The sequence below is a fragment of the Electrophorus electricus genome, chromosome 11 (assembly GCF_041902795.1).
Source record: "Electrophorus electricus isolate QZ-2024a chromosome 11, ASM4190279v1, whole genome shotgun sequence".
Lineage (NCBI taxonomy): Eukaryota > Metazoa > Chordata > Actinopteri > Gymnotiformes > Gymnotidae > Electrophorus > Electrophorus electricus.
This window is the reverse complement of record NC_137507.1, coordinates 6,990,295-7,014,460: the sequence shown is the minus strand read 5'-3', so window position 1 is coordinate 7,014,460 and position 24,166 is coordinate 6,990,295. Positions and strand designations below refer to the sequence as shown.

The following is a 24,166-nucleotide window of genomic DNA, read 5'->3' as shown; positions in this document are numbered from 1 at the left end:
GAACAGTGCAGAGGAGTTTGACATGAAGACAAAGACTTGGCATATACTGTTGTTACAGAGGTATACAATTTTATTCAGTGTTCCAGAAAGGCACTAAAATCAACAGCGAGTAAGCTTGATCTGGGAGGAATTGTGGGGAAAAAACCCAAACAAAAACAAAACACCTGATAACATATACGGCACATTCCACACAAACACACGTCACGGCAACGCACTGTTATCTACACTTAGGATTAACTCAGAGCTCAAGAGAATGTTACTGGTGTGGTCTAGAATGTTCCTGGGTGAAAGGTTTCAAAGTCTTGAATGTTACTCCGAAACTAGCACAGACATTTTCTTCCTTCAGTCCCCAATTGTCGCACATAATGAAATCAAGTTAACATCAGTAGTGTATTGTATTATAGGACAGGGGCCACATATACCACAGGCTGATCACACACACACACACACACACACACACACGCATGCACACGCTGAAGTGCCACGCAGCGGCGAGGTGATGAGGGGAAGAAAGAGCCGCTCCCTGCCGTCTCCCCTAGTCGCGGGTTGGGGGTCATGGGTCGCGTGCAGCTCACAGCTCGTCTCTGTAGTAGCCCAGCTTGGCCAGGGACATCTCCTTCCTCAGCTGTGTCACTTCCCAGAACATCTGCTCTGCTGCGTGGAAACACAAACACCCAGCACAGCTGTGTGAGCGAGCGCGGATCGAGACACGCACACCCAGCATTTGGCATTCACCATTTCTTGAAACAGCATTGTTATGTAAAAAAACGAAGAGAAGTTTCCCAAACACATCGGTGAGCCACAGGAAAGCTCATCCTCAGTACCAGATCTCCGTTTCTCCTTTAAAGCTTCAGTGCATTATCAAACTGCATACGGTAAAGCAGCTCAAATCTTTAAACATCCACCAATAAGAGGGGCATCATTGACCGGCTGTTCACAGACTCTCATTTACCAGAATATTTTAATTACAGGGAGATTTTATTGTCACTGAAGCAGCATCACACACTGATCTGGCTGTAAAAAGTATATCATACAGCAGAAGTATGTGTGCGCATGTGTGTGCATAAATGAGAGAGAGTGAGAGTATGAGTAGGAGTGTGTGTGTGTGTGTGTGTGTGTGTGTGTGTGTGTGCGCGCGACATGTGCTTACCATCCTGCTGTTTGACCAGTCCTTGATGGATGTAGCGAATGTAGGTGAAGAAGTTACACACAGATGTGATCTAAGACACAGAGAACAAAACACACTCACTCCAACAACGGAGACGCAAAACGTGCCCAACACGGGCCACCTCTCTGGGCCCAGGGACGGGACTCCAAGAAGAGCTCAGTCATCTGTACTCGGGGGAACAATGGTTTGTGGCTTTGGGGATCAGTGAGGTGTAGTTTGGGGGATAAGTTAGTTTTAGGGAAAAGTCTTGTAACATCTACAGCGATGATGGAAAAGAAAGACCCGTTTTACAAACACAAACGTAAGTCTTCAGACAGATAATGTTACTGCTTTATAGCGAGTGGGTGCCACCAGACACACACGGCTTAGTGGGACCGTCTGAGTTTACGGTAACACTCACCCGATAGCGACAGAACGGGGACACATAGTAGTAGCTGCTGGAGTCTCCCAGTTTGATCCTGTGTTTGCAGGATTTAGTCTGACCACTGAGAGCACACTTCCTGCAGATGGGGAAAAGGTCATACAGGGACAGGCCTTACAAAGACAGCTTATACAAAGACAGGCCTTACAGAGACAGGCCTTACAGGGACAGGCCATACAGGGACAGGCCATACAGGGACAGGCCATACAGGGACAGGCCATACAAAGACAGGCCATACAAAGACAGGCCATACAAAGACAGGCCATACAAAGACAGGCCATACAAAGACAGGTCATACAGGGACAGGCCATACAAAGACAGGTCATACAGGGACAGGCCATACAAAGACAGGTCATACAGGGACAGGCCATACAAAGACAGGTCATACAGGGACAGGCCTTACAAAGACAGGTCATACAGGGACAGGCCTTACAAAGACAGGTCATACAGGGACAGGCCATACAAAGACAGGTCATACAGGGACAGGCCATACAAAGACAGGTCATACAGGGACAGGCCATACAAAGACAGGTCATACAGGGACAGGCCATACAAAGACAGGTCATACAGGGACAGGCCATACAAAGACAGGTCATACAGGGAGAGGCCTTACAAAGACAGGTCATACAGGGAGAGGCCTTACAAAGACAGGTCATACAGGGACAGGTCTTACAAAGACAGGTCATACAGGGACAGGTCATACAGGGACAGGTCATACAGGGACAGGTCATACAAAGACAGGTCATACAAAGACAGGCCATACAGGGACAGGCCATACAAAGACAGGTCATACAGGGAGAGGCCTTACAAAGACAGGTCATACAGGGAGAGGCCTTACAAAGACAGGTCATACAGGGACAGGTCTTTTTTACTTTTCAAATTCAAATCTAAACATCATCTTTAAAACTGTGTACCTGAAGGTAAAAGCAATTCAGCAAGGTATGCATGTATTTATTCTGCACATACACTACTAACACACAGCAACAAGCTAATCATATCTGCCTCTCAAATTCACACTCGTGTGGGAAGAAAGGAAAATCTAACTCTAATAAAAGTGTCCATGAGGAATGATGAAGGGACAGGAAGGCGAGCGCGAGAGCGAGTACAAGCGCAAGTGCAATGTTCACTTATGTGACTATTTCTGACCTGTCACTAGGGGGTGCCGATTTGAACGTGAAGAACATAACAGAGGAAAGAAAGAAATAAAGCAAGAGAAGAGAGGGGAAAACGCAGACAAGCGGCAGCCCGGCAAACACTAAACCACAGAGACGACTCAAGAGGAAGTTGATCACGTTTACACACGAGCACTAATAAGCTCCCACTCACGAGTGTCACACGACATCTGACCCACACAATGTGAAACCATGGCGACTGTGGCCTGGTGACGAGCCCTCTGCACTAGGAATCATCATTCTCCCTGTTCTTTAAAAGGCCAAAATGCTTCACTGAAAATGGGTCTCATCAAATCTGTAACTATATTCTTAAAAAAATACCCCACCTTGATATTTAAAGAATATGGACCAGAATGTGGGACAGAATAAGGGGCCAAACACAGATCAGTCTCACAGAAGAGAAAAAGCATTCAGGGGTATTAACCTGGTCCAACCCAGACCCACCTGGTCTGTTCATACACCTCAAATGCATTCCAGACTCACTCTGCATGCAGTTTATGTCATCAGATCACAAAAGTTAATGAAGTTTCCAAAGTGAGCCCTCCCTGTACTCACTTGGGTCCTCCACACTCCAGTGCAGAGGCCTTTACCACAGGCAGGGGCTGAAATCCCACCGGCTCCACACTCAGCGTGTTCTGCTCCACCGCCTCCAGGATGGCCGAGCCCAGCTACCGCCGCCAGGAAAAGACAAGATGAGGAACACCTGATTCCCAAGGGCCTCGCCTAGGCGCTTTAACCCTCACATGACTGAAGCTCCTTTTTTACTGATAAAAGCCTTTTCTTATATTACTGAACTACACCTGCTCTCGCCTCTCGGTCAGTTGTATGCAGTCAGAAGTTTACTGATGGTTACTTGTCTTGTTATTCCATTGTTCCCAGTGTCCTCTTTAATAAATGGCCTGTTTTATAAATTGACAGGTAACTTCTGAATATTTTGTGCATGTATATATAAAGACATGCATATTGGTTCTTTCTGAATTCATAAGCATTTGCATAAACAGTTTCAGGGGCATTTACTGTACATATGTATATTAAAACATTGGAAAAACTGCCGTGGTGACCAAGCAGGAAATACACGGCGGCAGTGTCTTGGTATAGCCACATGGGGGCAGTGCACATAGCTCTGCTCAACAGAATGTGTCAGGAAGCTCTAAAGTGAAACGTGTCACATTAGCCAAAGACATGCACAGCACATCTATTGATATTATGGGACACTTTCTTGCACACACACACACACACACACACACACACACACACACACACACACACACACCTCACTCTTGCAGAAGGTGAGGCATGGGTAAATGTCCTCCCTGTAGATCCGGTCCAGGAAAGAGCAGCTCCTGTCTAAAGTAGGATCCTCTTTCCAGGCCTTAAACTCACTGAAGAGAAGGGAATCCACCTACACACACACGCGCGTGCGCACACACACACAGTCCCAGAGACACACACCACAAAGCAGCTACTTGAAATGGGAGTCAGTGGCTAATCACATAAGGGCTGTTATGTGTGTTGGGGGGCAGTGGGGGTGGTGAGGGGAATCGTGCCTCTCTGCTGTCGTGCCCGATGGTGTGCTGGGCGCCGAGCTCCTGTTGATGGCTACCCATCACCGCACTGCTGGTACTCTTGTTGCGTGTGTGGCCCTTTCTGAACGGGGCCTTGGAGCCCGACGGCAGCTCCTTGCATGGCGAGGTAGGGGACGTGGACAACACCAGCGTCTTCAGGGCCACAACCTCAGCCTGCATCACGTCGATCTGCCAGGAGGAAGGGAGACAGACAGGATGGAAGAGCTTCACGGTTGGGTTTGTCAGAGGATCAGTACCCAAGGGGCCTTTGTGACCTGGTCAGCATTTACTGACAGCGGCCAGTGTAAAGAATTTCTTGGTTTAAGTCTAAGTTTTAGTTTAAACTGAACAATGTACCCTAATGGATGGTACTACAGTCATTAACTATGCAAGTGTAAACACTCCTTGCTGTTGGCGATCTACTCGTCCAGTCTGCTGTCGCCTCAGTATGACTGGCAGGGGTCACATCAACACATATAATTCAACTTAACGTAACTCGGAAATGTTCGGGAAATCCTGCCAAAGAAAATCAGAAATGCCAACCAGATGAACCTGAAGAAAGTGCAGACGTGACTGTCCTGCTAAAACGGACAACCCAACAGTGCAACCCCAGCCGTGCTCCTGGTCTCCATACTGGTCCTCACCTTCCCAAGGGCTTCCTGTAGTTGCTTCTCCGCGGTGGCCTGCTTCAGGTTCGCCTCACGCACCATCTTGTGAGCCTCCTGTGGGTACAGAGTCCCATCAGAGCCCCGGATCGCAGCCCCTGATCACAGCCCCGGATCAGAGAGCTGGATCACAGCCCCGGATCAGAGAGCTGGATCACAGCCCCGGATCAACCCTGTGCCCCTCCCCCGTCCTCCACCCTAAGCACCGTAAGCAAGCGAAGCTACCTCAGAGCACTGCACAACAACAGGAACATGTTAGTAACACGCCTACCGACGGCAGCTAGGACGCAGAAGGACAGGGAGCAGGACAGGATGAGGAAGAACGTAAGGTTGGGGGGGGGGGGTCCATGAAGAAGACCCCCACGATAAAGACACACTGAAGAACTCAGAGACGGAGCTACTCGAGCAGACTCTCAGCACATCCACAGTGTCCATTACCACGATATCCACACACATGGGGCCAGAACATTCAGCTCTCCTTATTCCCCATCATACTCGTTGTTGTTTAAAGGACAGCGGCTTTGCTCACTCAGGTGCCACCGACACTACTGGTGTTGATGGCAAAGTCAAGCGAAGAGACACATTTGCTTTTGTTTTGTTTTTGCTGCATGCAGACATGGGAGTCAAAGCAGAAAAAAGACATCCAATTAGCATGGATTAGTAAATTAGTTCCATATTGTTGGTGGGGAAGTGTCTGATTAAGTAAAACCAACCACATTAAAGGCCAGTTACATCATCATTACACGCTGCAGATGTGCTGTGTTGCTAGCGACCGGCTCTGTGTCTGGCGTTCTTGTATGACGTCGTGTAAATGCCCATTAAACACACTAAAAGCACACTTGTGTTTGTATTGCCTTTTTGTACATGTAGAAACCAAACCCGTGGGAACCAACCTCGAACAGGCTGGCAGTCAGTTCCTCCAGCTCCTGCCCCAGCTGGTCCCTGACTTTAGAAAGTCTCTCACATTCCTCGTCTTTTAATTTTAGTTCCTTCAGGCAACATACAATAAACAAAAATGAACAAAAAGAAAACAAAATGAATGGATGAACAGAATGATTGAACAAAAACATGGGGGGGGGAGGGGTTGATGAAAACACACACAAATGAAAAGTACAAGCATGTGATCAAGCTACGTGCAGAAGAGCCCACAACACAAGGAAACCTCACTATTAACAAGTTTCTCTGCACAAGTGTGTCTGCTAAACAAACAGAAGAACTGTGGCACACAGACACAGTTCAGTGATTTATTCAGTGATTTAAGTACTGCAATCTACTGAAGAACTCCACACACTCCTGTGGCACTAATTCTGTGCTTTCACACACACTAAATTACAGGTTTGTCTGTAGAGAACTGTCTGCCCACACTTTCAGACACGTCTACAGATGCAGTGAAACACCACTAATACGCACGCAGGCTTGCACGTACACTTCTAGTAGTCAACAAATTTGACTATCACTTATTTCACCTTTGACTAAATACCAATAAAAAACAAGAATTATCCAAAACAATAAAAAACAAACATAAAAGCACCATAAAAGTCCAGGACACACCAGCAGCAGTTTGAGGGTCTTTTGATATCCAGAGTCACTTGGCCAACTTAGGGCTCAGAGCAGCTAACACCTGCAGCACTGCACGGACCACGTAGTTAAGATATACCTCATTAACGAGGAAGGAACCCGAATGAGGAGAACGCCCACTCTGGAGTTGGGTTAGGGTAAGGGTCAAGGTAAAGGTCAGTGAGAGGTCATTATGCGCAGGGCATCCAGGTTGCAGGCTACACTGGTGGGATCCATGTATGTGGTTTTGTAGGTCCAGAGAGTATGTATGTGTGTGTGTGTGTGTGTGTGTGTGTGCGCGCGCGCGTGTGAGTGTGTGTGCGCGTGCGTGAGTGTGTGTGCGCGTGCGTGAGGGCCTCCTTTGCATCCTCACACCCACACCACTTTCTCTGCTTCTCTCCCTCCCCCCCTCCCCTCCACATGCACTACAGATCACCCCCACACACACACAGACAGACACACAGTACAGATCCCTGACCCCCCAACCACACAGACACACACACACAGTACATTTCACCCCCACACAGTGCTGGACTACACAGCTGACATCTGCTCATTACGGTAATGGACACTTGAAACTGGACACTGGTGCTCACAACTGGGAGAAGCACAAACACCCACCCACACACACAGACACACACACACACACAATACAGATCAACCACACGCACCTCACAATACAGATCATCCCCCCCACAACACACACACACACACACACACACACACATCACCCCTACACAACACAGATTTTTCAAGCCTCCCAAACAAAAGCACACATTACAGATCACCCCCCCCCCCACCCCCCCCACACAATACAGATGTGTCAGAATGCAAGGCCATATTTAAACTTGAAAAAATGTCAGTTATTAAAAAGGCTTACGAGGGGATTCCCACACTGGATTTTTTTGTCTTAAATTCTGAGTTTGTCACATTTCTTAAACAGTTCATCTACATTTACATTTATGGCATTTAGCAGACGCATTTAGCAGAGCTACAAAAGTGCTTTGTCATTTACTCATAGAATACATCCTAGTACAGTACAGTAGGTCAGAGTACAATATACCAATGAACTAGAATATTGTAGAAATACAGCATCAATGCTGTGTAAAACACAATCTCAGGTAATTATAAAGGCAATAATAAACAATACCCTACAATAAGTACTAGAGTTATAGCTACTCAACATAGATGCAGGATCAGTGGTCATTTAAATATTTCACAAATAGATGGGTCTTCAGTCTGCATTTGAAGACTGCGAGGGACTCTGCTGTCTGGACAGCAAGTGGATGTTCATTCCACCACCTGGGAGTAGGACAGAGAATAGTCTCCATGCTTGTCTACGATGAGACTGGTCATTCAAGATGAGCCATACTTGACGTTTGAAGTTCTCAATATACGGATCGGGCTTTGACCACTAACCTCATATATGATGGGGCTGGTCCATTTTTGGCTTTGTAGGCAAGCATCAAGGTTTTAAATCTGATGTGTGCAGCTACTGGCAGCCAATGAGGGAGAGCAGCAGTGGAGTGATGTGTGGGAACTTCAGAAGTGGTGCGTGGGGTTGATTGATCAGCTATTGGGTAGGGCTGTGGCATGGCGGTCGATTAATCGGCCGACTGAATTGAGGAATGTATTTGGTTAATACATTTATTTAAAATAATTGTGTGTCTCGTGTTAATAGTAACAATTAATAGTAAATTGTTGAATTTATTTAGATGTACTGAATTTAATTAATGTGTACTGAACATGACAATACAGCTCAGCACACCCACAGACGTTCCAATTGAACATGAGACCTTTATAAAATCTGGACATATGATCTAATGCACTTGATCTGTAGATGCTAACACATATGCCAGTAACCATATAAACAAGTTAGAAAGAAGAGCGCAAAAAAACAAAACAGCAAAGAAACTTCCTCCTTCTTCCATCACTTACACATTTATCCTTCACTCCTGCGTACTGGGCCTCCCTGTAGAGGAGTTTCCTGATTGGTTAATACAGCAAGAACACACTGAAATCTTTCACTACCAAGCTGAATTAACTCGATGGGAATAAATGTCATCTTATTTCTTTTTGGTTTTAGTCTCAGGTTTTCTGAGGCCTACGGTCAGGTGAACACTTCCCGTTAATGACTGTTGTAGTGCAGCAGCTGTAGTGTCACACGTACCATGCGTCTGCGCACTCACACGGAGTGTGTGTGAAGACTCTGACACACAGTGTACAAGTACAAACACACGTGTTTGTCAGATCGTGCTGGTGTGGCTTCATGCCAGTTTCCTCCCTTTCAATAATGCACTTCAAGCACCTCCTTGTGGAGAAACTTCAACCAGCAGCTGGCTAAACGTGAGTGAGTGAGTGTTAACATAGCCATGAAGTTTATGAAAAGTTTAAGACGTTCTTGAAGCTCATGTGGCCACTTGGTCACTTTCAGGTCACTATTCTTGCTTACCTACTCCAGAAACAAGGATTCCATCACACACACAAGCAATGAAACGAGAGATTCATTCTCTACCTGTGAACTGTGAACATACAGGCACACACAAGTGCAGCTGAAACTACAGATGTGATGGTCAGCAGTAGAAGAGGAGAGGAGGGGAGGAGGTGTAGATGAGTAGGAGGAGAAGAGGAGTAGAGGAGGTGTGCAGGAGTACAGGAAGAGGAGAGGAGGTGTAGATGAGTAGGAGGAGGAGAGGAGGTGTGGAGGAGTACAGGAAGAGGAGAAGAGGTGTAGAGGAGTAGAGGAGGTGTAGAGGAGTAGAGGAGGAAGAGGTCCAAGGTCTTACCCGCTGTGCTTTGGCGAGCTCCTCTCTCAGCCTCTCATAGCCTTTCTCTCTCACTTCCATGACAGAGGGACTCCTGAGCCGTGATAGGCTGTCTGTGCTCAGAGCCAACGGATCCTCTCCCTCATCACCCAATGGGGCACCATCCTCAACTGACCCCGCCTCATGAGAGGCGGCGCCTGAGGAAACTGCCTCCAGTCCCGGAACACTGTGGAATAAACCCCCCCACACACACACACACACACACACACACACACACACACACACACACACAGCCATTGATGCTGTGTTATCTGCTCCTGATGAGAGTCCACTCTCTGAACACAACAGTATTTCATCTGGTCGCACATCATCAGGTGTGGACATTTCCCTCAGGCGTATGTCAGAGGTCTGCTGGCAGAATACACCTGTTCTTACCTGCCATTGTGAGGGTCCTCGTTGGCTAGGTGACGGGGGGCCGGGTACACTGGCTGGGTGGGCAACTGGTCAGCATAGAGAGCATTGGGAGGGCAGGGGGTAGAGGTCAGGGAGTGGGTACGGTATAAGGAGCTCGGTGGCGCGGCCGGTTTTGCTGGTCGGGGCTCGGCGATGCCATGCAGGTCCGGAGTGGTGGGTGACGCCAGATTGACCTCATGAAAACCTTCGAGGGGTTCACTGGCCATAGCCTCAGAGTCATAACACGCTGATCTGACACAGGACAAGAAACAGGTGGACTTAGGACCACTTCAGGTGGACACAGAGACGCCCCGTGGAGCCTCTGGCCAGCACATTGCTGCTGGACATGCTAACATAGACCAACATCTGACACACGGGTTACCAAGACAACCACACACTGCACTTTACTAAACTGGGCTGATCCATGGCCCATCACAACAGACAGCATCAGACAGACAGCGCGTACCATTCTGATGGGTGGGTGTGGAATGTGGGAGACATGGTTCAGCAATGCAGGGGGAGGAATTGAAACCCCATCGACATCTGTTCCTGGATTCCACTCCTAGACACAAGAACACGCAGAAAGCCGAAGGCAGATGAGCACGGACATAAAAGCTACATTCCCGAGACTCACAAAAAAACAAAGCAGCGGAACTAATGTGAGAAATAAAAGATTGTCTGATGTACAGCTCCATCACACCACTAAAAAAACAGAAACTTTCCCTTCAAACTCATGATTTACTTTCAATGCTGTCAGCATTAAACATTCAAATAAGGACAGCAGGTGGGTGTGTTTCAGCGCACAGGCGACACACATTCTGAAGCCACAGTCACACCCTTTTCATATATCTTTTCATTCCAAAGGTTACGCCGACTAACGTTGGATGACAGCACCTAAGAGCCTGTAAATGGCTGCTATGGTAACAGGCAGGACTTTGGCTGGGTGCCAGTCCCACCCTCTGACACCACAGCTAAAGCTGTTGACAGAGGAGACACGTTACCACACCAACCACACTCAGCGTCCATGTGTTTGGAAACGGCAATTTAAAAAACAACCTCAGTATAGTCTAACCAGTTTCTCCATGTATGCAAAACCAGTTCAGGCAGCACCACAGAGAACCAATGCAAATGCTTACTCGTGATTTTTTTCCCCTTTCGGCTCTTCCGAGTCGATTTTCCCGCCTGTCACACATAGAAACTGTTATGAAAACCCGCAGTGAACAACATCCTGAATTTAAAAACGTAATTAAAAGGCCAGCAGAGAGGCATCCTCAAATGTCAGAGAGTACTGAAAATATATGAGGTTCGGCAGACGAATAGTGTCAGCGCTGAGGGGACTGGCTGAACAATGGGCCCTACCCTTCATTTATGTGCGTATTATATAAGGGAGTATTAAGCGAGTCAGTATTATTTAACTATTTTTAAGTAGGGATTTAAGTGCATATTATTTAAGTGTGTATTTATGTCAGTATTATTTAAGTCAGTGTTTAAGTGTGGGGAGACAGCGAGGGGAGAGAGTGTCAAGGCAAGTGCAGGAATGCTGAATCATCACCAGCACAGAGATCCCATCAAACAGGCCCGCCCCCTGCACGCATTCCCCATACAGCGGTCTGCAGACGATGAAGCCAAACCTTGCATGCAACAGCAAAGTCAGTGCTGCATCACGTCCAGCAGAGATCTCACTGCATCCTGTATGGATCACAGCCGTCACCAGTTAAAAAAAACACTGCATCCCTAAAAATGGTAGGAAACATACTCTCAGCTTGGCTGAGGGACTTGTGAAAACACGGTCTAATCCACCGGCATGGGTATGATGGGCCTCAGCAGAAAGGAGGTGAAAGCACTAACGTTTTGACAGACATGATTCCTGGGTACAAGGTAATTATCATGTTTTCATAATCGAAAACCAGTACAAAGCAAAACAAACCACAAAACTCTGAATTTAGCAGAGTTCAATGTTCTAATACTTTAATAACACCACAGCCACACACACAAAGATTTCTGAGAAGAGACACAAACAGTAGACTGGATGGTAGAGGTGAACATAAAAACACAATAGTTTCATATAAATGAGAACAATTAAGGCATTTCACTTAAATGTCACATAAGCACCAAAAAATGTAAGACAACTACTGTATAATTTGAAATTTAGAAACTTTCTAAATAAGCCAAACTCTGAACGAACGTTGGGAGTAATTTAGATGGGAAGGACAGTGGAGACCAGGTGGCAGGTGACAACATCCTTCAACCTGGAATGAATTATTGATCTGTTTAAGAGGATTATTTCCACTCACCACTTCAAGATTAGAACTCACTAGGAAACACTGAGAAAATGTGTTGCAAAACTAAACCTGATAAACAAACAAAAACAAACAAACGTGCTCATCCTTCCTTAGACAGTAAATCATTCGCACAGGCGTATAGAGAGAGCACACGAGTCCAAGCCCATGACCACAACGATCCCAAGTGCCGGTTGGTCTCCTGAAGCCCAGATAAAGACAAGCTCGATTCATTGCTAGGGCCCAACCATACCAGTCCTCACCTCCTTCTGACAAAGAACAACGTTCTTATTAGTGTAACTTTCAGGTAGCAGAAGTGTAACCCTATCTACATATGCATGTGCATGCGGGGGTGCACAGACACACACACACACACACACATACACATACACACACACACATACACACACACACATACATACACACACATACATACACACACATACATACACACACACACATACACACACATACATACACACACACACATACACACACACACACACATACACACACACACATACACACACACACATACACACACACACATACACACACACACATACACACACACACATACATACACATACACACACACACACACACACATACACACACAAGTCTTCACAGTCTAGGTCTGAAAACACTCCACTCTTTACAATTCTAAAGATTAAAAACACACTTGCAGTAAGAATGCAGGAGTTGTTGGTTGTTGGACCTCTTACATGAGATGTGATCAGCTGTGATCCAGGGCAAGGCTTACTGATCTTGAGACCATCAGAATCAAGGATCTGACGTTTCCAGCGGCAAAGCATTGCCAGTTGTTGCTACGGTAGCAATGAAATTAGGAAACTTAAGGATAAAGAAAATCACTGATTGGATTTTAAAAAACAGTGTGGAATTAAAGTAACCAGTCCTCTGGCTAGTGCTGGCGTGAAACTGCTTTGGTTTCACGTCCTGGAATTTCAGAAGCACTGTTGAACCACAGATGAAGGACCTCTGTCCGAAATGCCTCGTTTCTATGGAAACACTGCGTGGTTCATCGCAACTTTGACTACCGCTGCATCTTTTACTACAGTGCACTCACTCCCTGGAAGCTGAGTCCATACGTCATAAACTGCCAACACAGCACTGCTGAGGGTTTTTCCTCTAATGGCTATGCCAGATTAACTTCAGTGGGCAAAGTCTGTAGTTTAGTGTTATCAAACAGTCCCTTACTGCAGCTAAAGAAGAACTCAAACCTTAAATGAGACTGCACAGGTTGACCCATGCTTTCGAGGACAGGGGTCGGAGTCAGGGGACTGCCCCTACCCCAGCTGACCAATGGTGTGGAGGATGGGGCCGGAGTCAGGAGACCTCCCCTTCCACAGCTGGCCAATGAGTGTGATGGGAGTCAGGAGACAGCCATTTCCAAAATCACCTTCCATGTGCTGTGGTTGCTGGAACTGTGATCAGCAATTTTCTCCATAAAGTGAAAAACTGGTCACTTTTGTGTTTGGATGAAATGCCACAGCTCAGTCCCCCACATGACCAGGAACACCAGTAGAGAACAGACACTGGGACAGAGCTGCACAGAGCTCCCGTGTTCACCACAAAGATGGGTCGGGTGTCGTCCTGCTCCAAAGATCTGATCTCACTTGAGAGCCGTTCAACACAGCATACAAAACAGCAGCGACTTCTGATATTAGTTTGTTTAGTTACTAAACAATATTTAATTAAGATGTAAAGATTAGATATTAGAAATATTGGATATATAAATAAGATATAAATATATTAGTTTTATGCAAGTTTAACATCACATGCAATGTCAATCATTTTAAATAATATAATTTAAGCATATCATAGTTATGTGGTTAGCTAACTAAATATGGAGGAACAGTTTTGTTCAGCGAAAGCTAAATTAAAATAAAGACTAAAAACTAACTGCACAGGAAGCCTTACACAGGACAGCAGTTCCCAGCAGTCCCCGTGGGCGGAGATTCCCAACCAGTAACCCAACAAGACGCCCGTGTAGGCCTGTGGGCATGTCCCGTTTACGAGGACCCATCTAGGGTTAGAGGCCGGCCTCCTGAAGCACACAGCAGAGACACTTAACAACACGTTACGAATAGGCGCTTTGCCCAGACACGGCCCGTGTGTGTGACAGGTTCACCGACCCAGCTGCTAAGACGATACCGTGGCGGCACACGTAGTACCCCATCAGTGACAGCAATGCCGTGTCGGAACCAAAGGCACTGCGCTAGCTCGCTGCTTAGGTAGCTAAGGGTCCCAGCGACTAGATGACCTACTGTTAAGTCTGCACAATTCTGCTACGTAGCCACCGTGCAGACGAACAGGGAAGGGTGATGCGCTATTGCGCCACCCATGCACCTAACGCATATCCCACGACGTACCCGTTCTAGCACAGGGCGACGTTCACAATTAATACATCAATTAATAACTTCACAACCACCTCTAAAAACCCGCTGAATTAAAACCACATTAACAGTCGTGTGCAATATCCCCAACCCTGCGTGCAGGCAGCTCGCCACGTAGCTAGACGCACAACGACACCGGGAAGGCGCAGGTGCATCCGCCCGGCCGGACGGCCGGCAAGAACGACGCAGGCCAGGGAGCGCGCGCTTAACCTACTCCACGGATCGGCATACCTTCCAGACGGGAGGGCGCGCAGCCTTTAATTCTCCTTTCAAAACACCACAATTCAGTCGATAAAAATATATACAGAAATATCCGTTAATCCGTTCTCTCCTGTCCTCCGTGGATCATCCGCCTTCGAGGTACACAAGCCTCCGGAGGGTAGCAGTCACTACGAGGATGATCGACCCAGATACGCGCGGTCCACGCTACCACTTCCGTCGCACACCTGCTCCTTTCTTCTCTTCTCTTCTCTTCTCGGCGCGCGCGCGCGTGCACGCGCAGTTCACCAGTATGGCCGGGAGTGTGTAGTTTTTAAAGTCACATCCCCGACAGTAGTACAATTAATCTACTGATTAAACGCATTAAAGAAAGCAATTACAGAATGATGAAGGAATCCAATAAACGGTTGGTCCTGTGTTGCGTAACCACTGGAGACTTTATTCACCATGCAACAGCGCCATCGTGTGCCTACACCCGTTATGGAGGTGCAAACGGAGGCGCAAGCTCACGTCCCACCGGCCGCTCGGACTACCAAGGTGCTACTGGGACAAAAACTGTGGACCTAAACACGAAGATGCACACTGTGCACGTTTGCCGTTTAAAGCATCTCAGCTGAACAGACTTATGCTTATAGCAGCTGTTCGTATTAAACTGGCGAGTAAATTAGTCTGCGTTTGGAGCGTAAAATCCCCACCTACATTTATTAGAAAGATTCAGCATATTCTAACAAACAGATAGGAACTGTTGTAGTGTGGCTGGGATCTACAGCCCTCTGTTGCCATTTTGGTTAGCCATTCATCATTGGTCTATATATATATATATATATATATATATATAAAATGGGTCTCTCTCTCTCTCTCTCTCTCTCTCTCTCTCTCTCTCTCTCTCTCTCTCTCTCTCTCTCTATATATATATATATATATATATATATATATATATATATATAGAGGAATCTATCTAGTTGTTGCCACTGCACTGCATGGGCGCAAAACCCTCAGGTGAGTGGAAGTGTGTTGAGAATGGAGGGTTATAACTGCATGTCGCAACATGCTGAAAGTTTCCATCTGAGTGCGTAATCAGAGAGATAAATTTAACTCTGGCAGCACGAGCATTGCTTAGTCTATTGCGCGCGTGCTCACAGAAGCGCATCTTTCAGTCTGACGGGTTTCTAAATTTGGCAAACAGGTTTGCTCTCGACTCGCTTCCCAAATAACCGCGTGGTCCCGGGGTATTTCTGGTACAGGATGTCCTCACTGCGCCGTGGACGTTTGGACAAATCAAACGTCCTTCCCCGAGCCCTGAGCGATCCTGCACGCACACCAACTAGGACTCTCCTAAAATGACTGTTACGTACTCCAGCAAAGTCGCCAACGCCACCTTCTTCGGGTTCCACCGATTATTACTGCGATGGAAAGGAAGTATTTACAAACTCCTTTACCGGGAGTTTGTGGTTTTTGCGCTACTGTACAGCATGCTCAGCCTCGTATACAGGTAACGCCTACAGACTACGTTAATGATATTCCCCTAGACGCACAAGTCCCACCAGTATGAGTAATTACCAGACTGGTGAAAGGTGAACTTGGGCTGTTCCTCAAGCTGCCGGTTACGCTCACAGTGGTTTTAAGATGCCAGGTTAGATGTTGGAGCTCCTTGTTTCGGAACTGTATTAATTTGTATTATATTCTGTTCTGATTTGATCTTGTAAATAGAAGTGGCACATAAGAACCAAGACACACACACACACAAACAAAGAAAGGAAGGAGGCCTTTGTAGGGTTTTGGTGTCGTGTGTGGCACATGCGCACTCTGATGGCATCTCAGTGAGATGGTGCATGAGTCGCATCCTGCGCTTGCGCGCGCGTCTCTGATGGCACTTCTCTGGCGTGTCTAGATGGGCGCTCGCCGATCCCCAGAAGAGACTCTTTGAGAAGTTGTCCCTGTACTGTGACAAATACGCCGAACAAATCCCTGTCACCTTTGTCCTTGGTAAGGGGGACGTTCGCCGTTTTTGCTGTGTGAGATTTATGATGCCTGCCTGCTGTAGAGACGTTATCAGACGGACACTGGTCATCTGGTGCTGGCACAGAGCTTTGGGAAGTTTTGGAAACAAGTTAAAGATAATGGTTTCCATCGCCTTCACAAACAAATAACGATAGAAACAGATGGTCATCAGAAGGAAGGTCTACTATGCCATAAGCAGGAGACTATGACTAACGCACATGTCCTGTATGTCTGCAGAGTGACAGAAGACTGAATGTTAAGACAGTAATCCGTTTTTCCCGCTGAGGGCAGAAACTCTAACGCTTGGTCGTGCAGAGGCAGAGCACCGCCGTCACGTTTCTTTGCGTGGTGTAGCCCATTAATAGGCCTCCATGCTGTCCTGGAGGAACACGTGTAGCTGTCTCAGATCAGGGCTCAGTGGTGTTCTCTCATCATCACTGTCCCACTGCAGTCTAATAACTGTGAATTGCTCACTATAAAGTCCATCCGCAGTAAAAACCCAACCCACACATCGTGGGCTGTAGGTATGTAAGTGACTTATGTATGGCACGGTTGAATGTCTCCAGATTGCCATATGCTAATTGTAACACACTACGAGACAGATTATTGAACGTTTACTGAAATGAATTATTGAATCGGCTGTAAACATCAGTGAAATAATTTACTGTCTGACCGATACCGATTTGTCATAACGTGGGTTTGAATCTTTGACTATGCACAAGTGTAGTAAGTTTTTAAATGTCCTGACTAGTAGAGCTTTATTTTGACCTGTCATGCACATATTTACACACGTCCAAAACCATCCATCATCTGTAACTCTCGGGTAGATAATCTATAAAATCTATAATCTATAAACATGCGCCCCCCGTGCGTGATCACCTTAATGAGTACGGGTTAGTTCGCGGCGCGCGGTTTCCCCCTGGTGGCGGCACGCTGGCGTTGCAGGCGGCAGGTTAACTCTTCTTTAAAAATTCCTTTGTAATCATTTGTCTGTAGATAACATGGCGTACTGTTCTTTTAGTCAGTTTTAATAATTAATAAGCAATTCAGAGGTTGTTGATGATTGTTTCCTCTTGCAAGACTTTCTCCATGTTTCGGTGTCTTAATGTCTGTGGATTTGTTTTTTCCAATAAAACCTCCCATATATTCATGCCAGACCGATTATCACACGCCAGCTTCTGTAAACGTCCGATGGTCTCGTGCTTTTCTTCTTGGGCCTAGTCTCTGCTGTCTCTGCCCCCCGCAGGCTTCTACGTCACTCTGGTGGTGAATCACTGGTGGAATAAGTTCATGAACATGCCGTGGCCGGACCGGCTCATGGTACTCATCTCGAGCCGCGTACACGGCCAGGACGAGCAGGGTCGGCTGCTGAGGCGCACGCTGATGCGCTACGTCAACCTCATATCGCTGCTCGTCTTCCGCTCCATCAGCACTGCCGTCTGCAAGCGCTTCCCCACCATCGACCACGTGGTGGAGGCAGGTGAGCGGAAGCCGCGCCTGGCGACAGCACCGCCATCTAGAACCTTCCAGGAAAGCGCGTTAGGACTATGCACTTGCACACTGACACTGGTACAAGCTTGTCCTTTGATGTTAATAAGAATTCGGTGTGTTGTCCTTGGTAACGCACCGTTTTTGTTTGTTTTTTCACCGAAACGTATCCGAGTTAAAATCGTGACCTCTAGACCACTGTAGCGCACTGACCGGTAATTCAGTGACTTGCTAGTGTTCCCGCGATTATCTGATCTGATCCGATCCAGTAGATCCGAGGGCTAAACTCTGAAGCACGACTGTCTCGTGACGCTGTGGCATGAGCCGAAGAAGCGGAGTCTCTGAAGATGACAGGAAGTGGATGGGTCAGTCCCGTCTCGCGGAAAAACGCGCGCGCGTGTCCTCCACGTTCCATTTCAGCAAAGCCAACGAGCGAGTTTGGCTTTGGATTCTGAATGTGTCCCAAGGTTCCTAACAAAGCAAAATCACCACAGAAAATGTCACCCCTGAAAATTCACGAAAATAAAACAAATGTGGTTATGACGAGAAAATGGATCCTTATAATGAATATTATTTTGATTCCATTGTGCATTTATGTGGTTTCTGTTTCATAGTTCAGATTATATTTGACTTGAAATAATTAGCTAAAATCCTTCAATTCCACCTTGTTAAAACATAGTTGTGTCATGGTGCTTTTATTACCTTAGCGAAAAGCATCCTGTGTAGAGAGTGTTTGTGTGTGAACTTAGATAGACATCCTTGAGTAGAGTTGTCTGTGCATAAGATGTACAGATGGGTCTGATAGCTACAGAGTCAACATAACAAACACTTCAGATGTACAGTTGTGTCTGATTGCGACATAGTAAAAATTCTCTATCATTGAGTCAGATTGTGAGGAGATTTTTGCTGTCTGACTCTTCTCTCAGGATTCATGACACCAGAGGAGAGGAAAGTTTTTGAGAACCTCAACTCTCCACACTTCAAATCCTGGATCCCAGCGGTGTGGTTCACCAACCTGGCATCCAAGGCGCGGGAGGAGGGCCGTATCCAGGACAACGTGGACCTCCAGGCCATTGTCAGTGTAAGACTCTACCGCCACCTTCCAAAGCTCCCTTACAGTCACAGTTATTATAAATCTACAGATTCTAAATCTTGTGCTGCCATATCTTTGTTTGGTTTTCACTCTGTCTGAAAGGGCTTTGTCATTAGGAGGTAATGAAAAACACACTGATGGCAAACAGGTCTCCGCCTGGCCGTATTGTACTTAATTTAAAGTTTATACAGATTCAGCAGTGCTGCAGTGATCCGTTTGCGCTGCGGTAATGAGAGTCAGATTGAATCGTGAATTTCAGCTGTGCTACAGCACCTTAACGACTGTGCTGTTCAAACACAGACTGCTTTCCAAGAGCGTGACTGTTCCTGTCCCAGAGTTGATCAAACCTCGTGGAAGGTTCACATGTGGCTCAGACATCCCGAGGAGATTCTACCCGATGACGCATCGCTCGGAGTATCTGAGAGGGTCTCAGCAGGTGTCGTGAGGGAACTGTGAGCCAGATTAATGTCAGTCAGGTTGAGATGGGAGGAATGTGTTGACCCTTGATGGCCTAAAGTCAGATGAGTAGTGAACAATCTGAAGTGTTATTTCAGGAAGGAGATGTCAGCACTTTAACATTAGCCTGGAATATGAGTAGATGCAACTACTTGTCTGACTGATTGATTGTGTGTGTATGTGTATGTGTGTGTGTGTGTGTGTGTGTGTGTGTGTGTGTGTGTGTGTGTGTGTGTGTGTGTGTGTGTGTGTGTGTGCATGCGTTCAGGAGCTGAACAGGTACAGGACAGGGTGTACCACTTTATTTTTATATGACTGGGTTGGGATCCCCCTAGTCTACACCCAGGTGAGGGTTTCTCTCTCTCTCTCTCTCTTGCTCGCTCTCTCTCTCTCTCTCTCTCACTCACACACACACACACACACACACACACACACACACACACACAAACACACATTGTCCTGTCCTGTGCAACATTATACCTCATTATCGTTGTTCAGCATCAGTCAGAGAGAGATGTTGGGAGGCGTGGTACTACATTTGGTCTCCGGCACAGGTGTTGGCCCCGCCCCCAACATTCACCCCAGACGCTGATTGGCTTACGTCGCAACAACATATTCACCTGCTTTCTTTAAGAAATGGATCAGAAGTTGCCTGCCATCTGTTTGCTCTCTCTCTCCCTATTTCCACTTAGTTTCTGAAATCCTGATTTTGACTTAATTTTAACCTGGTCTGTAATAGTAATGACATGATAAAACTGTGTGTAGGGGGATCATTTTGAGGTTGGGGGGGGAGAACTTAAAGGAAACAACATGCAGATAAACAGAACCTTTCATGGAAGACAGTTCTGTTTAGTTCAGCTCAGTTCAGTTTAGTCCAGTTCAGTTTAGCTTTATTGGTTTAATCTTATTCATTTACAGTATCACCAGATCAGTATTATCAGTATTATAAAAAATAAATAAATAAATAACATGAATGAACCTTTGCAATATTAAGGAAATTAAGATCTATCTATCTATCTATCTATCTATCTATCTATCTATCTATCTATCTATCTATCTATCTATCTATCTATCTATCTATCTCTCTCTATCTATCTATCTATCTATCTATCTATCTATCTATCTCTCTCTCTCTCTCTCTCTCTCTCTCTCTCTCTCTCTCTCTCTCTCTCTCTCTCTCTCACTAGGTTGTAACCCTGGCTGTCTACACATTCTTCTCAGCCTGCATCATTGGTCGACAGTTTTTGGACCCCACCCAGGAGTACCCAGGTCACGAGGTCGACCTCTACGTGCCAATCTTCACCCTGCTGCAGTTTTTCTTCTATTCTGGTTGGCTGAAGGTCTGAAAGCACACATGTCATTGGTTCATTCATACTCTGTTGTAGTTAGATAAAGAAAGACTGAGAAGTTATGAGTGGTTAAGTAGATGTCTGATTAGTATTAGTGTGTCTGGGATCAACCTTTGCTGGACAACCTTTGTTCTGAGGGGACCTTATCTAAGACACTATTTACACAGACACACACACACACACACACACACACACACACACACACACACACACACATATGCCTACCTAAAAATACTGTGCACGCAGAAATGACATATTAAAACTGTGACATCATCAGCAGGGTAAATGTATACCGTGTATCTCGCATGCTCTGATCTACACATGCCTTCGGTTAAAGCATCTGTCTGTGTCAGGTGGCAGAGCAACTCATAAATCCATTTGGGGAAGATGATGATGACTTTGAATCCAACTGGTGCATCGATAGAAACCTGCAGGTTAGTCGTGATGGCAGACATGTGAATGGACGATGGCTCGCTGAGGTATTAATGTGTCTCGGACAGTAGCAGAGTTGCAGCGTAGAGTTGTGCTTTGTCACAGAGACTGGTGTCCAGTGGCTTTGATCTGTGTCTGTGTTCGCACACAGCCAGCAGTAGATGTCTGTTAGCGTGTACAGAGCTGGCATGTTCCTCCTACATCAGCCTCGTAGGCAGGGTGTTGTTAGCATTCGCCTCGCAGGCAGGGTGAAGTTAGCATCAGATCTAACCAAAGCCTTTAACCAGCCATCATATTTGGTCCAGTACTGTATAAGCGCTGTACGTTCAGGCCATGTTGTGAAGGGCTGGTGTGAGTGTGAGTGTGTATCTGTCGCTGTAAGTGATGTTCTGAAGGGCTGATGTGAGTGTATCTGTGTCGCTGTAAGTGATGTTCTGAAGGGCTGGTGTGAGTGTAAGTGTGTTTGTGTCGCTGTAAGTGATGTTCTGAAGGGCTGGTGTGAGTGTGTATCTGTCGCTGTAAGTGGTGTTCTGAAGGGCTGGTGTGAGTGTATCTGTGTCGCTGTAAGTGATGTTCTGAAGGGCTGGTGTGAGTGTAAGTGTGTTTGTGTCGCTGTAAGTGATGTTCTGAAGGGCTGGTGTGAGTGTGTATCTGTCGCTGTAAGTGGTGTTCTGAAGGGCTGGTGTGAGTGTATCTGTGTCGCTGTAAGTGATGTTCTGAAGGGCTGGTGTGAGTGTAAGTGTGTTTGTGTCGCTGTAAGTGATGTTCTGAAGGGCTGGTGTGAGTGTGTATCTGTCGCTGTAAGTGGTGTTCTGAAGGGCTGGTGTGAGTGTATCTGTGTCGCTGTAAGTGATGTTCTGAAGGGCTGGTGTGAGTGTAAGTGTGTTTGTGTCGCTGTAAGTGGTGTTCTGAAGGGCTGGTGTGAGTGTGTATCTGTCGCTGTAAGTGGTGTTCTGAAGGGCTGGTGTGAGTGTATCTGTGTCGCTGTAAGTGATGTTCTGAAGGGCTGGTGTGAGTGTATCTGTGTCGCTGTAAGTTATGTTCTGAAGGGCTGGTGTGAGTTTGTCTGTGTTGCTGTAGGTGTCGATGATGGCCGTAGATGACATGCATATGAATCTGCCCCCCATGACTAAAGATATTTACTGGAATGAGCCTGACGTGCGCCCCCCCTACACGCTGGCTGCTGCCGATTACTGCATTCCGTCTTTCCTGGGCTCCACTACTGACATGGGGTGAGCTAGAGGATCACACACACACACACACATGCACACGCAGACACACAGAGTGGCCATGCACACAAACACACACACACTGCACCCTATCACAGATAGACTCCTGATGTTTGTCTTGTAGGCTCTCTGAGTTACTGCAGGGTGAGGATATCAGTACCCAGGAGCTGGGTCACTCGGGCTCAGTTCTGGCCAACATGCGTCGCCTGCTGAGCGTACAAGAGCCGCTGGACCTGCACGCACGGCCGTCTCTCAAACGCCACAACAGCGCCATCTCCAGCTTCTTCTCCTTCGTCCCGGACCAACACCCCCACCACAGGCCGGAAGTGGGTGTGGCAACCCATGCCCACGCCTCGCCCCCTGTGCTGAACTCGCTGTCCACGGTGCAGGAGGTTCAGAGTGTCGACGCTTCCAACTCAGACACGCACTCGACTTCTCATGCCAGCGTCCAGATGGAGGTGGTTTGTGAAGCCGACCTCCACGAGCTCAGCACCAGCTCAGCTGCGGAGCCGGATGCTCCGGACGAGCTCCACAGTGGAGAGGAGGCGACCTGTGCAGATAGCCAGTCAGGAACGGACGCCAGGAAGCTGCGTAGCGGGTCGCCGGCCCACAGGATGAGGAGGAGGGAGCTGTCCTTTCAGCTGTCCAGACAGAGCTCCAGGAGCTCCAGGAGCTCCAGGAGGAGTCCATCCAGCCCCAGAGCCCTGCTACAAAACAAAGCTTTCCTTCCAGTGCTGATTTCACCTTGCAGGAGTCCCCAGCAGGAAACGCTGCCGTCTGCCCCCTGCACCACGCCACAAGCCCCTGCTCCTCTAGAGCCGAGGTGTGGAGAGGAACAGCAACACAACCACCAAAACTGAACACTGCTTTCTAGAGAGCTTTAGCTTTGGTTTGGTTCAGCTTGTGGTTCAGGGATATCAGGTTGGAGCTAAACTCCTATGACTGTGACACTAGCACTAAGGTATTTATATGAACCGAGGTTTACCCTCACATTGGTTCCTACTTTAACAACAGTAGGAACGTTAATAGTGAAACCTTGCTGTTCTTATGTAAGAGATCCTGTAGTTATCAGTTCCTGGCATTATTTGCGAGTATGTTGTGTGAACGTCTCATGCATCCTGTTCCTCAGTCCCAAGGGATGTCTGTAGTCAGGTCAGTGTGCTACACCTCAGTAGAGTACTGCTTTTAAGTGTATTTCCAACAGGTACATTTTTAATGAATCAAAAAATGTATGTATGAGAAATACACAAATAAATGTATCAAAATAATCTGTGATTTTTTTTTACTTTTTATTTAATTAACATCAAATCAGTTGATTGCTTCAGCATTGCAAAGGTAAAATGTGGGAAAAAATGTAATCTTCAGTTTCTTATTCAGCCCTAAAAACTACTGAATGTTCCTTTGTATTGAATCCTAAAGCCAGTTCTTTAAAGGAAG

The 24,166-nt window shown here is 46.8% G+C and overlaps 2 protein-coding genes across 8 annotated transcripts; one reads left to right on the top strand and one right to left on the bottom strand.

The window, feature by feature from the left end:
- Nucleotides 1-47: 47 nt before the first annotated feature.
- rab3ip (RAB3A interacting protein (rabin3)) lies at nt 48-17,673 on the bottom strand. 4 transcript variants are annotated; one of them, XM_027007534.3, is made up of 12 exons: nt 17,562-17,673; nt 10,233-10,328; nt 9,749-10,018; nt 9,335-9,539; nt 5,885-5,980; nt 4,971-5,048; nt 4,309-4,515; nt 4,035-4,163; nt 3,317-3,429; nt 1,569-1,668; nt 1,151-1,220; nt 48-654 (listed from the first exon to the last, which is right to left on the bottom strand). In XM_027007534.3, exons 3-12 carry the CDS (start codon nt 9,991-9,993, stop codon nt 572-574), a joined length of 1,326 nt encoding a protein of 441 aa, XP_026863335.1. In that variant the 5' UTR covers nt 9,994-10,018; nt 10,233-10,328; nt 17,562-17,673; the 3' UTR covers nt 48-571. The 4 variants fall into 4 exon arrangements, with proteins under 4 accessions (XP_026863335.1, XP_026863337.1, XP_026863334.1 ...); XM_027007536.3 differs by lacking the exon at nt 17,562-17,673 and adding an exon at nt 14,694-14,949 and having other exon boundaries at nt 48-651; XM_027007533.3 differs by lacking the exon at nt 17,562-17,673 and adding an exon at nt 14,694-14,946.
- Nucleotides 15,698-23,997, top strand: LOC113575805 (bestrophin-3). 4 transcript variants are annotated; one of them, XM_027007530.3, is made up of 9 exons: nt 15,699-16,173; nt 16,573-16,667; nt 17,929-18,162; nt 19,097-19,245; nt 19,988-20,065; nt 20,907-21,059; nt 21,422-21,502; nt 22,581-22,732; nt 22,854-23,997. In XM_027007530.3, exons 1-9 carry the CDS (start codon nt 16,022-16,024, stop codon nt 23,587-23,589), a joined length of 1,830 nt encoding a protein of 609 aa, XP_026863331.2. In that variant the 5' UTR covers nt 15,699-16,021; the 3' UTR covers nt 23,590-23,997. The 4 variants fall into 4 exon arrangements, with proteins under 4 accessions (XP_081579720.1, XP_026863331.2, XP_026863329.2 ...); XM_027007528.3 differs by having other exon boundaries at nt 15,701-16,173; nt 19,097-19,251; XM_081723594.1 differs by lacking the exon at nt 19,988-20,065 and having other exon boundaries at nt 15,698-16,173; nt 19,097-19,251.
- Nucleotides 23,998-24,166: the final 169 nt, after the last annotated feature.